The sequence below is a fragment of the Ursus arctos genome, unplaced genomic scaffold, assembly GCF_023065955.2.
Source record: "Ursus arctos isolate Adak ecotype North America unplaced genomic scaffold, UrsArc2.0 scaffold_29, whole genome shotgun sequence".
In the NCBI taxonomy this organism is placed as follows: Eukaryota; Metazoa; Chordata; class Mammalia; order Carnivora; family Ursidae; genus Ursus; species Ursus arctos.
Genome location: NW_026622974.1, coordinates 23,741,149 through 23,755,783, shown reverse-complemented (window position 1 = coordinate 23,755,783; position 14,635 = coordinate 23,741,149). Strand labels below are relative to the sequence as shown.

General features: G+C 34.5%; 1 protein-coding gene across 3 annotated transcripts in view; it reads right to left on the bottom strand.

Annotated features, from left to right (window-relative positions):
- The window catches only part of ADGRB3 (adhesion G protein-coupled receptor B3), a 695,949-nt gene that overhangs the window by 423,565 nt on the left and 257,749 nt on the right, over positions 1-14,635 (bottom strand). For all 3 annotated transcript variants that reach the window (XM_026507135.4, XM_048219740.2, XM_057303989.1), the window contains one exon: positions 168-278. In XM_026507135.4, coding sequence (XP_026362920.3) covers positions 168-278 — 111 coding nt within the window. The remainder of the gene's footprint in view (positions 1-167; positions 279-14,635) is intronic.

Sequence of the window (14,635 nt, the reverse complement as noted above, 5' to 3'; positions counted from 1 at the left end):
CTCAAAGCTACTTCATTTATGGACTTTAACTGGTGACAAAAAAAAAAAATGGCTCAAAAAAATATCAGCTCCAAAAACTGACAAATGTGCAGCAAAAGATTATGAAAACATGCAGTGGTTTCATTAAATTAACAACAATAAATAGAAAAATGTAACTAACGTATTACCAGTTTGTGCCATAAATTTAGCAGCATCAGCTTGTTCCTGAGGGACCCTTTTTTCATGAACAGATCGAGGTCGCTGACTTTTAATTGTATGATCTCCCATCATTCCAAATTCTAAAGACAGAATAAAGGTATATGAAAGCTTGTGTGTAGACATTTCTCACAAATTACATTACTGTCTCATGCAATATGTTCCTGCATATACCTAGAAGTTACTGATCAAATCTACAATTCTAAATTTGCGAGACTAATCTACTTGGAATATTTCTAAACTCAAGTAAAAAAATCTACAAACAAGAGCAAGATTTCAAGAAACAATAATAACAGTCGATAGAATGACACATCAGGTTTTAAGTTAGCTTAATTAACAAATAGCGTACGCTTTTCTGACAATGTTTCCAAGCAATACATCAGAAAAAATACAACCACAGTGTTAACTGTTGTTTTTCAGAGACATAATCCTGACTGCATAACAGCCGATGCTCTGCTGAGTAGTAACCACCCCCAACTCCAAGTTTTTCAGCACTTTTCTTGAGGAATGAATGAGTAATCCTCTAACCTGGCTTTCCTAAAGTAAACAAATGTTCACTTAATGGAGTATTTGTCCAAAGATGGGGTTGCCCTTAGTGTCCTTTAAAAGCTCATAGATATGTGGTGGCTAAAGTAATTCTAATTCTCTCCTGCCCTGTCCTCAAATAGTTGCTCGTCCCTTTTCTAACCACATGTAAGACAGTGTTTTCTCTTTTAAAAGTTATGTTTAAAAAGAGATGGCTCCAGGTTTCTGTTATTTAATCCTTTAATGTTGTACCTCCTAGGAAAGGCAAAAATATCTGGGCCTAACTCGGTGACAATGGGGAAGAGAAAAAAATAAGTTGAACAAAAGACAGACTCCATGTAATATATTTTTGAAAAGTTCATATGCTTAGAACTCTGCAAGAGTTCCATGCTTCCGGCACTGTTACTGTAAAATAATTTTAATAAAACAAAAGCTGAATTTATGTGATAGTTGTTGATTCTGGCTCAGGGAAGGGAGGGTAGGAGAAAGGGGATTTCCAAGGGGCAAGCTATCAGGGTGTTTCTATTACATAAAAACAATTGTTGGGCCCTTAAGACCAGGACTTGAATACATGACAAAGATTATTGAGTAAAACATGTTCTAATGACAGGGCAGATATATTGCCAGAACCAATGTCAAAATTTGGGAATGTATAATTTTACCTTTTCCAATTAATCTTTAATTTTCTGCTAAAATATTACAACTTACTTTGTGTAATAGAGCACTGTGTCTTGTAAGCACTAATTCTACCCACAATTTTTATTTAATGATAAATAGGCTAGCACACATTTTTGTCCATCCTGGAGAATTCCCACATAAATTTTAAAGTGTGGCACCTCACAGATTGATTTGTCAGAAATTCTTTCCAGGTATTCTACCCAAGAGAACATCCCAAGAGAAATCTGAGAAATCTAAATGTGTGTTTGTTTTTGTCAGTTTAGATAAAATCCAAGGCAGGAAATGGAAATTTTCATAAAATGTCAGTTGGCTTAATCTTGCAAAATCCATCATTATTTTCCATTGCTGCCAACAACCTCACATTCCATTCATTTATGTATGCAGTATGTGCTGCCTAAACTATGTTTCATTATGCTAATAAGAAGCATCTAATCACATATCATTTAATGATTTTGGAAATTGACTACTTGGAAAGTTTATATCTAGACTCTTATGTACTACCCAGTATTTTAAAATATTATATATAATTGAAAATTTTCAGGGTCTGAAACAGCAAAAGAATTTCAGCAGTAATTTTTATTAACATTATGCTTTACCTCTGTCTTCTTGAATTTATCATTTAAATGTGTATGTGTGTGTGTCTAGCACTAGAACATTTAAGTCAGAGTATACGTATGCATAAATAAGTTGCAGGCTTTGATGGTCACATTAAGGTGATTTTGGCACTGGGAGGGAAAAGGATACCAAAATTTTTTTTTCCATGCCTATGACATTTCCTTCTGTTGCTGCTTCTTCTTCTCTTCTTCTTCTTCCTCTTTTTTTTCCTTAAAACCTCTTTTAGTAAATAAGTTTATTTATTACCTGTTCTAGAAGAAGACAATTTTTCAACTCAGCAGCAGCATGAGAGTAGCCTCCAATCTGTTTTCTAAGAATAAGTCATTTATTTGTACCAGGACTACAATCTTGAAATTTAAAGTCCTGAGTATGTTGATGGACAATGCTAAAATAATTTAAGAAGTGTCATATTAAATTTTTAATGATTTCTGAAGTTTAAACACAAGTAAAATACTTATCTTTAAAAACAGATACCAGCATCTGTGTGAACTATTTCATATTATTAGCTGGAATGTGAGTTAAATCTCTCAAACACAGGTATAGCACAAGTTAAATTTCAGTATTCTTCACTATAGTCACTTCTACTCAATTCTACTCATCATCAAAAATCAACATTATGTATCCCAACATTGGGATATTTAATACTGGGTCACAGTATTTAAGAAGAAATTCTTTAATCATCTATGAACTTGATTATATATTTTTGTATAACCAAAGGTTTCAAATGAACATTTTGATTATTTCTGTCAATATAATTTATCTGGAAAACTACTTCTAAAAAATGAGAACTAACAGGATGACTTGATATAACTAAATTCTCTGTAAGACAGAAGACATACTAACAATTTATTTCTTTTTCTCGGGTGGAAAAACAACACTATGGTGGTATTTTTTGAATGTTCTAGACCTATTGTTTCTGACCTAAAACAATCTGAATTTGTAAGTGAAGCATGTAAACTATTATTTAACCAAGTGAGTTTCTTTTGCCAATGTTTATGCACCAAGTGTTTGAAAAAAAAAAAAACATCTTTGTTTTAGGGTTGTTGTCAATGGTAAGATTTAACAACAATGTTATAGTTCAACCCATATCTCACAATGGGATATTTCCAAAAAGTGTTCCCTTTCATGATCATTTGATTTTCTTTACTTCTAGTGAAAATAAAGGCCAGTTGGATCATCCAAACTTAGAAAAAAAAAGCTATTAGTTTTGCTATTATTTTCTTATGTGGTGAATGTGGGTTGAGGTAAACCTTAAGCATATTATGCTCTCTGAGTAACAGAAGTTCTTCATGGGTTGTTGATTTATACTCATATGATTCTGAGTTGGCAAAGATAACATACTACATTAGTTACACAAGGAAAATAGCATAAACAAACAAAAAGATGATCTGCTTTGTGTAAGCGATGAAAAGCAAGTTATGAAATCAAATGAAGTAATGTGCATCATAATATTGTGTATGTATATACGGTACATGGCTTACGAAAATACAGGGTTATTTCCTATATATTTATATTGATGGTATCAATGAAGTGGTGGGTAAATAACTATGCATGTATAAAACTCAAATGATTGGAGATGACTTTCATTTTTAGGCACATTTTTCTCATACAATCTTTCAATGTGCTTCTTGATAAAAACAGTAGTCTCTGGAAGTAAGACATACTCAAAGCTACGTGAAAGAAAGGTTTCGAAAATTTGTTGTCTTAAGAATAGTTTTATGTCTTCTCTTCCCCCATGCAGAAATACATGATCATTAAGAAACAAATAGACTTGAAAACTAACTCTTGACAATCAATTGTTAGTTGTGAAGTTTTTGTCTGGAAATCAAGGGTTATAATAATGTGAAATCACAGTCATCAATAAGTGAAAACGTACACACATCCATTTGCTATTTTACCAAGTGTTTACTTTTCAATGTGTAGGCAAGCGGTGCATCAGATTAGTTGATAAATTATAACTGCAATCTATTTTGCGATATAAATACTAACTTCACTTATTAGCTACCTTGCCTTTGCATTCCCCCAGAAACCACCCTAACCCAGGCCATGAATGCTTCTCAACAAACTCTCAAAATTATGTCTTACTTACATTCTATGATCAACCTGCACTACTTTTTGTCTTGGATATAGTCAAACCACTGCACCATTTCTATCATCTTTCTCCATGTGAAACACCTGTTTTTCTATCCATGCCTGCAGGAAAGCACCTGCCCAGGTCCAACTCCAATGGCACTACCTCCATGAACTATCAACCAATCATAATCAGGCTTTGTCTTTCTAAATTTCTATTTCATGTTGTACCAATAATGGACTTTCATTTTAATTTTCAGATTGTTTTATTCCTTGTACTAGATTATAAACTTCTCTGAGAAGGAAATACAGCTTATGAGTTTTAAAACCACTTCCGGCTTTGCACCTGAGGTTCATTATTTATTTATTTTGTAAATACATTTCGTGTCAAGAGTTGCTTCTCCAAAATGAACGTTTCTAGATGTCTAGAACCCTTTCTTTAACTTGCTTGATGGGGGAAAAAAAAAACTAGTGAAGTACTTGGAAGTTAGTTATGTATGATCATGATGGCCAACATTTCTTTATCCATAAATATATTCAGGTTATTATTAAATAATTGCAATATGACCTTTTTCTTAAAAAATCTTAAATCTCACTAACCTAAAACAAAGCTTAATGCCTTAAAAACAAAGCTTAATTTTTTGTCAGTAAACATTTAGTAATTACTTATGTGTTAGGTACTAAAGTTACAAAGATAAATGAAAAATAGTCTCTGACATTCTGAAGCTCATAGCCCACAGAAATCCACTAAACATGACCTGAACTTTTGGTATATGTAAAATTATTTATTTTAATCAAAATCAAATTATTTTTATATTAATTTCCTAAATATCACCCTTAACTAGAATGACTTGCTAATGTGTTTCAAAAGAGAAAATACATCTTTTAAGCCATGCAACTGGACATTTGAAGTGACATTTCATTTGTCATACCATAACAAGTAAGGATAACTTGTATAACTTGTTGGAAAAGGAAAGATTCTATCATCTGGTTGGATTATGGTGGTATAGACAAATAAATTCTGTTAAGAAGCAATCGGGCATTTTCTGAGATAAGATTTTATATTTAATGCATTCTGAGTTCATATTTTGTCAGAAGCATGAGTTACTAAATGTGTTCATTTATTTTTACATTTTTTGGAAATGGAGTTGTCACAATTATTTTGCATGCACATTTTTTGTGCATATTATAGCTAGGAGGTATTTAGATAGTGAAGAATCATCCAGATTATCAGTATTATGATACTTCTCTGTTTTCTGAGATATTTAAAAAATGTTTTGTCACATTTGATCAGACTTCAAAATTGTATTCTCTCACTCAACAACTATTTGAGTGCCTACATAGTCAGGTGCCTTATGAAAAGATAGAAATGTTGGGGGAAAGAACACAATCTGTATTATCAAACACGTTTCTAGAACATTCATGGATGTTAGAAACAAAGAATATTAAAATTAGACACCATTAGTTGAAATCCTGAAGGACATTGGTTAAAAATGCTATTGATTATAAATATACTAATTTCACTTTCCCCAAGAACCAAATAGGAATAGAATATGTGGATAGAAGACAATTTCCAAAACATTCAAGAACGAGAGCTAGATAATAAATTAAGAAATACCAGGAAATACATTGGCTAACTGAATTTAAATAATAAAAAAAGAAATATCAGGAAATATTTAAAATAGTTTTTGAGAAAATTGAATTAATATTAAGAAGTATTTAAAATAAAGTCAAGTAAGACCTATTAAGAAATATTAGAAATCAGAAAAATCCAGCATTAAAATTTAAGAGGATAACTGATATTTTTTCCTTCAAATTATTTTTTGGTTCATTGCCATAGTTAGATACCTGGTTACAGGAACCAACAGGCTATTTCTTACAATAACAAAGTAGAATCTTGTTTTTCAAAATACTCCCACAGAAATAATTTTATTAATTAGTTGGCATGACTCTGTTAAGTAGATGGGTAATTTCATGCCCCTTCTAAAAATGGACAAAACAGAGAATGGTCAAAGGGCATACTGCTAGTATGTTTATAGAAAAATTTAAAATGTTCATGAGTTTTCAGTTTTCAATTAAGTTGTTAAATTATAAAACATAATATGTTTAGTAGAAGTAATTTTCAAGTATACTTAGTGCATATTTTCTCTGACAATGACGTTATACTTTATCTTTATTCAAAATAGAAACTTTGAAATAATTACATATGATGGATTTATTTTTAGATTTCCTCAAATATGTGTGTGAAAATCATATAATAAAACAACTTATTTAGAATAATTCCAGGAAATTTAGGGTGTAAACCCTTAAATCATTGTTTTTATTCTTATTTTGTCGTCCTTCTGGGAAATGTTAGTAAATTGGATGCACCATTCCATGTAAGAAATCATCAATGTGTGTAATCATGTAGGAATTATTTGTTAATATTTTTATACATTAGTCAATTGCATTTTATGACCTCATTTCTTTTTGAGATAACTATTGAATTTTTATAAACTACCAGCAATGGTTTGCTTGAAAAATATTTTATTTGTTGGTAATACAGAAAATAAATGTAGAACCACATAAATGATAAATCCAATTCTACTGCTAATAGTACACTAATAGCTGGATGTCTTTTCTTGTTGACCTGTGTTAGATTTTAATTTAGCACACTAGCACATCGGTGGCAAAATAAGATACTTTACTGTGAGCTTTAACACCTTTGGCAGAGAACGAAATCTCTTACACTATAAGATTTGAAAGATCCCATTGTTAAAGTGGCCCCCTAAGATTCTAGGAAATCTAACATATAAGAAAGTAAACTAAATTGTCCCTGGATAAATATTTCTATATTCTCCTGACAAGAACAGGGCTTGGTTGCTTTCCTGCCAAGCTTTCTGACATGCAGAGTGATCCTCTGCGGGCAGAGTAGATTCCATAGGGATTTCCAAATGGAGGGGAAGGCTGCTTTGGGAATGACAAAACACTCGTCTTTCAGGCTTCCCTGGAAGGACAAAAATGAAAGAGTCACCTAGTGATGTGAAGCCAAATTCTTCTGAAGGGAAAGGGATTGGCGCCAACAGTGATCTAAGAACTTAAGAAATGTGTGGTAGAGGATATGGCAAACTAAGCCGGGGTATTCAGGGTTTAGTATCATAAGTTGCTATTATTAATGAAAGATAATGTGTGAAGAAGAGGGGCAAGAGATATTCCTGAAGGGATTGGTGGGGAGGGAATCAGAAACCTCACGTCTTACTAAGAACCTTGGAATGTATCTGTATTTGATTAAATGTGAAATATTTGTAGGGGTTTAAGCAATAAGCAAGGAATCATGGTTTGATTTGAAGTTTAGATAGACTGAGCAATTGAGAGCAGACTATGGGAACAAAATTAGGGCAATATAAACTATGAGGAAGCTACTGCAATTGCCCATAGAAGACTGTGACTGGGTTGAGAGGAAGGTTTGATGGATAGCTCACTAGCAGCTCCTGGCTCGGGTGAGCAGGTGGATAGGTGTACACCCACTAGATAAAGAATTAGAACCACACACAAAACACTGGCCAAGTCACAGCTTACTGCAGGCTGAGTACATCTTTGGACCACTGGGTTCAAATTGTTGGCAACCAGAGCAATTTTCAGTGCCCCCAAAAAGTTTACAGGAAAAGTCTTTTATTAGGAAGTCTGTGCTTTAAAAAAGTGACACTTTTTAGTATGATATTTCTTTTTTTAAGATTTTATTTATTTGAGAGAGAGAGAGAGACAGCTAGCGAGAGAGGGAACACAAGCAGGGGGAGTGGGAGAGGAAGAAGCAGGCTCCCAGAGGAAGAGCCCGACGTGGGGCTCGATCCCAGAACCCTGGGATCACGCCCTGAGCCGAAGGCAGACGCTTAACGACTGAGCCACCCAGGCGCCCCTTTAGTATGATATTTCTGATAGATGTTACCTTTGTATATATTATATTATGTGTATCATATTATGTATATATTATATCATGTATTTATTTAGGATTTTTAAGAAAAATGATTCCTCTCTAGTTTTGAATTTAATTAAAATCAATGAACATGTATTTAAACTTGCTTCTGTAAGTTATCATTATTAGTATTGAAGCCCATGTGACATTCTATAGAGAACTAAAAATGTTTTGCTTCTTCAAAGCAGTGCTTCATATACCTAAAGACAATTTTAACTAAAATGTAGGCTAATGCTGAATGTAGAGGGTGGACAAATCAATGGGGAACCAGCAGGTGCAGCTCTTACTTCAGAGCATTAAGCCTTAAGTTCTCTTGGCCTGTATGCTCTTCCTACAAAAGGGGATTCTAGGAACGAAAAAAGTGTTTTTAAGCTCTAAATTACAGTTTTTTTCTCAGGTCAGAAATTGGCCCATGAACATACAGACTATCTCTCAGCAGACGAAGAGGACTAGTGGTCCTGATCGAGCCTGATGAATGGGTCTGTACACAGACACACATGCACTAGAGTCTAAGTAAAATAGAGTGGTGGTTGCTACTAACCATTTTCTCAAGTCAATCAGTGCTGAACAGTTTGATTGATCCATGTCTGAGCACTAACCGGGGTTCACTTTGCATGTGAGGTCTCAAATGCTCTAATACTTATTTAAACATATACACCTATGCTGTAGCCAGCATCTACACTGGAGAGGGATTTTTTAAGAAGACCATATGCTTCCAAAGGTATTTGGGAATGAATGAATTCAGATCATTCAACAAACATTAAATAGGCACTTATTATATTCCAGATGGTTTTTAAGTGTCTTATATGTGACATACATAGTTAGATTTTAAAAATTCCATCTGATCCTCTTCTTTTTAATAGGAAATTAAACTCACTGACATTTATTATATTTATTAAAATGTTAAACCTATTTATTCCATCTTATGTTAGGGTTTCTCTTAAGCAAGTATCTTGTTTTTTTTTTCCTTCATTTTCCCCCTTTCCTAATATTTTGGATTGATAGGAATTTTTTGTCCTCTAGATCTCTTACTGCAATTATTCAAGCATTATATACTAATTTTGTCACATGTACTGAAATATATTTCTAAATCTATCAATATCTTTAGTGAATCAGTATCTGTACTCTTTCCCAAATCAACACAAGAATTGGGGTATGTGGTCACTTGTCCTCTGCTTTGACACTCGCATGTCATTTATTTCCCAACTGCTATATTTATACACGGCTTCAATGATTTATACTTAAGCATTAGTTGTGTTAATTTCTTTGTAGATCTTTCTCTGACTTGTTTTTAATTTTGCTTCAGTATATCCTTTAACAGAGAGGGTCTAAAATTGATTTATCTTGCCCTCACATTTGAATTTTTGTTTGGCTAGGCCTAGAAATTTAAGGTCAAGAAGTTTTTTTTCTCACTAAACTTTGAAGATACCTTTCACACTGAACCCTGGGATCTGGTACTGCCTTTGAGATGTCTTTTGGTAAGAGAATCTGCTTTTCTGTCCAGAAGCTTTTCCAGGATTTTTCTTTTTATTCTTGGAGTTCTGAAATTTTACCAGTATGTGTCTAGACATTGGACTTTTCCATTCAGTTTGCTTGGTACCCCCGTCCCCTTTCAATGCAAAGATCTGCACTTTAGCTAGCACACTGAATGAATGTGTTTTCTCCTAAGCCATCTTCCCCTTTTCTTGGTTTTCTTCCATGTTCACTATGGAGTTTGGGAGTTACAGCAAGCTACACTCTGCTTCTATCTCAGTCCCCTACATACTCACTAAGAACTTCTCTGGGAAAATTGAACCCCCGATTTCTGATTTTTAAAGAGTAAGCGCACAACATATTACTTCCCATTTCTTTCTCTGAACACTTCTTTCCTACTTACAGAAACCTTTCCAAAGAGTCCCCTCTAATTCCTCACCTCCCACTCACCCAACTATGTCAGACAATCTGACTTCAACCTCCTTCCTTGAATGAAACTGCTCTCTTGAAAGTCATCTGCCTCTTAAAAACTGTCACACTCATCTTGATTCCTTCAGCATTTGACACCCTCCCACCCTCCCCTATCCCACAACTTTTCTTAAAATGCTCACCTCCCTTGGCTTTCAAAGTTGACAACTTGAATTTCTTCCTCCTCCTGACTGCTTTTCTTCCTCCTTCATTGCCTTAGTGACTCTTCATTCCCTAATGTGAGTTTTCCCACAGCTCCTGTCTTAAGATTCTTTCCCTCAGAAGTTCCAACCATTCCTAGACTAAGGTATTACTTTCAGGCAAACAACTATCAGTCTTTCACTCCCACGGACCGATCTACATCTTCTAGACCACCTGCACTACTGTGCCACCTAGATACTTTGCTGGCAAACTTAGCGTTTATGGAAACAAGTTGATCATTCCCCTTATGAGAGCTGCTCCTAGCTATGCACTTCAAATTTATCTTTAATAAACAGTGCTCAAAATAAATAGTTCACAAATGAATAAATAGCAAAATAAAACTAAAAGCTGACCAGAAATAATGCAGAAAATTGTCTTAGGCTTATCAAAATATCTTGATGGACCAGTTTGGTCATGCAAAGATAGACCCTAGGGCCTGATCTGGAAAGGTGAATACCATAACAATGTAATAGTTTGAAATTTACTGAGCCTGCCAAGGACAGAAGGTGAGTCTTATTGGGGAAAATAGAAAAAGGAGGGAAGGTGAGGTTAACAGATCTTGGGAGAAGAATAAAGAGAGAGGTATCCATAAAAGTGGTGGGAGGGTGAGACCAGAGGAGAAATTAGAAATTCCTTGAGGAAGGACTATCAGAAGCAATTTTAATAGCAGTCATATTAAGGTTTAATGTATGTACTATGCTGGGGTGAAATACCTCTCCACTAGAGCCAACTTTTACTAAAAGCTTACTTAACCAGTGTTAGAGATAGGTAAAGGAGATGATAAAAGAAAAAGAAGATGAATTTCATGTTGAGATTTGCAAGGGGCAGAATAGAAAGAATGGCCCCAGAAGCAAACTACAAAGCAATGGTTGATAATATAGCTAAAATACACATAAGAGTGAATAGGAAAATATGTAAGAAATACATGTAAGCCATCTCTCAAAGAATCCTTAGGAATATTAAGGAGATATTAAATTTCTAGCTCTAAATTATATGGCAGATAGAGCCAAGTATTTGTTTAAAAATTATAATAAAGATAGTCCTCAGAAGGCTGAAGAATTTGAGATCACATTGATAACAACTCCAGGATTATGAGTTGACATTCTTACACAGGTCTCTGGGCAGCTCATATTGGTAGTGTAGATTAAATGTGGTCCTTCTGCTGATTTTGTACTTTCGGCACCTTATGTTAATCTTAACATAATTAAGCAAGGAGTCTAAAGTTGTTTACTCATTATCATAAGTGGAGGTTTCTATAGGGCTGGTGGCCAGGTGGCCAAATGGCCAAGGACAGGCAAAAGGGGTTAAGAATGGCATCTCTTACATGCTAACCCTTCCCTATTTCAGTTTTGGGGTTTTCTTCCTCCCCCACCCCAACTTTCACAGGCAACACTAGCTCTGATTGTAGTGAACTTTCCCACCAAGACTTAAGTGGGAGAAACAAGATTTTGCTTCTCTGAGGGAAAATAATGTCGCTTTTGTGTTGCGGTTTTTATTTTCTTTTAATGTTTTAGCTTCTGTTTTCTGGTTCATTATAATCTCTCTTCAAATCTATGTACTCTGTATATTATTATTCCTTTGCCAGAAGTTTGTGCCAGAGCATGTGTTCCCAGCTGGGACACACCTGACTTAACAAGTTATTTTAAAATGGATATACGGGTTTTTGATGACTGAAGTTTGATGGGTCAACATGGTGAAATAGTTTTGCCAAATATCAATTTAAGCTTTGGTTGCATTTTTTAAAGTATGGAATTCAGACCTTTTGGGTTACTTAGCAGTTAATTGTGATCATCATTATTTAAAAAAGAGGAGTATTGATAAAGTAAAATATGTGGAAAGAAGAGTGATCAGAGGGTGAAAGCATGAGAATTGGTGAGGACTGTCTCAAAAATTGTAGTTTAGTGTCAGGCTTAGTTCAGAAATAAATTTTTGAGGACCCAAGGCATTTTAGAGAATTGAATCCAGGAGAAAAGCTAGAAAAACTTAAATAATCAAACCTTGGTATAGATTTATAAATTCTATAAGTGCCATACAAATAGAATCTTATTAGAATAAAAAACTGAGAATATTTGGTTTGGTTAAAAGAAGAAATGGTAATTTTCTTTGATTATTTGGAAACCTGTCATGTAGCAGAAGGATTATAAGTAAAGTAGCTATATTGTTTATTAGGAACTCAAATCCATAGGAAGGACTCTAACAATTTGGGGTGCATAAAAAGAATGGGTGGCCATATGAAGTACCAGGCTTTTGATCATGGGGAATGCTCAAATAGTGACTGTGTGACTAATGAATATTGTAGAGATAATTCCTACATGGTTCTATCCCTGATTCCTAGAGTTTATGACACTTCTCTTTCCCTGAACACCATATTCTCTCAGTTTTCAACTCCTGCCATATCTCCATCCGGAGCATGTTCCAAATATGTCAACATCTCTTCATCCCCACCACTACCACCTTTCCAGCTACCTCCAGCACTTGGACTATTGCAGTAGTCTCCTAAGTGTCCCACCACCCACCCCTACTATCATTTCCCCTGCTTACAATCCATTCTCCACATAGCACACAGATAGATCCTTTAAAAGGCAAAACAGATAATGTAAATCCTCTTCTTAACATCCTTTTATGTCTTCCCAATTCTTAGAATAAAATTCATACTCCTTATCCTGGCTCTTACGAAAAGTGCTGTACTGATTGGCCACAGCCTACTTCTCAAGCATCCTCTCATCCTTCTCCCCATTACTCACTATGCTCTAGACACACTGGCCTTCTTTTAGTTTCTTAAACACTCAGAGTTCACTTCTTTACACTAATTGAATTCTTTAACTGGGAAACTCTTCTGATATTTGCATGGCTAACTCATTCTTGTCATTTTTATCTAAGCCAGAATTTTACTTTCTTTAAGAGACTCTCGCTGACCACCAAATACAAAGTATCTATGGAGTTATTTTCTTTCATTTATCTATTTATTTATTTATTTATTTTTAATAATATTTATTTTGTTATATTAGTCACCATACAGTACATCCCCAGTTCTTGATGCAATGTTCCATGATTCATTACTTGCATATAACACCCAGTCTCTCAGTCTCTCATGGTTCATTCCCCCTTCTGTTTACCCTCGCTTCATTCTTCCCTTCCTTCTCCTACCGATCTTCCTATTTCTTATGTTCCATAAATGAGTGAAACCATATGATAATTCTTTCTCTGCTCAATTCCCTGCACAGGATGTATCAATACCTGTTTTGGGTTTTCTTGTTTAGTTATTTCTTTAATAGTAGTATTCATGAACTCACTAAAATGTGACCTTCATAAGAATAAGAGTCTTGTCTATCTTGTCCATCACTGTATCTTGTACATTGTTATGTGTTTGAAAAAAATGCTTTGGAAGGGAGAAAGAGGGGGGGAAAAGAGAGGGAGAAAAATGGGAGACATTATTATTATGTTATTATTATCATATTACTGAGTGACATCATAATGTTCTTAATCTTACTTCATTCCTCAGATTTATCTTTCAGTTCACAAGCATTTCCCTTGATCATGTCCAAGTTAGTGCTTAAACCATCTAATGAATTTTTAATTTCAGTGACTATGTTTTACTTTTGGTAATTCTAGTTTTTCCAAATGTATTTGCTTTCATATTGTTCTATATTTATTCTTTATTATTATTTCTCAATTTCCACTCTTTTTAAAAATCACTTTAAATGTATCTTTGATGCTTTATTTAAAGATCTCCCCACCCCACCCCCTTCTGCCCCAGTTTTTATTGTGCTCCTTGCATTGCGTCTGCAGATTCTCCTTCATGGTGTTTGTTTTCTCCTATAGTTCATTTTGCTTTATTTTATCTTATTTCTATTGAGGTTTCATCTTACATAGTATTTTCCCCCTGTGAAATGGCTATCTGGCCTCAGTGTAAAAGTGTCCTTCCACAGCAGTAAATTTCTTGGTTTTAGGTTGCTATATCAAAAAGTATAAATTCACATGGTACCCACACATGGTATGTGCTAGTATTTGTTTCTTTTGGGGGGGGTGAATTTTTATTTCCCAACCATGACTTCCGAATGCAGCCAAGCTTCCTTTCCACTGCTTCCCAGGGCCATTGAGTAAAGTCTCTCTAGAACACCTTTGAAACAAAGGGTAGTCATTAAGGCTTCCAGCATTATGTAGTTTGATTGATTTAGTTCCCCAAACCTACATAGGTCAAGGACACATTCCTCTCTATGAAGTAGCACCGAAATCCTAATTCTTAGCCATTTAGAACTTATAACTGCAAAATAGTTAAAATCCCCCAGCTTACCCTTAATATCATGTCTTTTATCTTTAATTGTTTCTATTGTATTTTATGGGTGCATTTCCCTTTCTTTTCAGCTTGTCTCATTTTTCTGTCTTGACATGTTATCCAGCCTTTCCATGAGTTTTTAGCAGATCTAGGATCCATCCACATTAGCTCATTCTGCCATG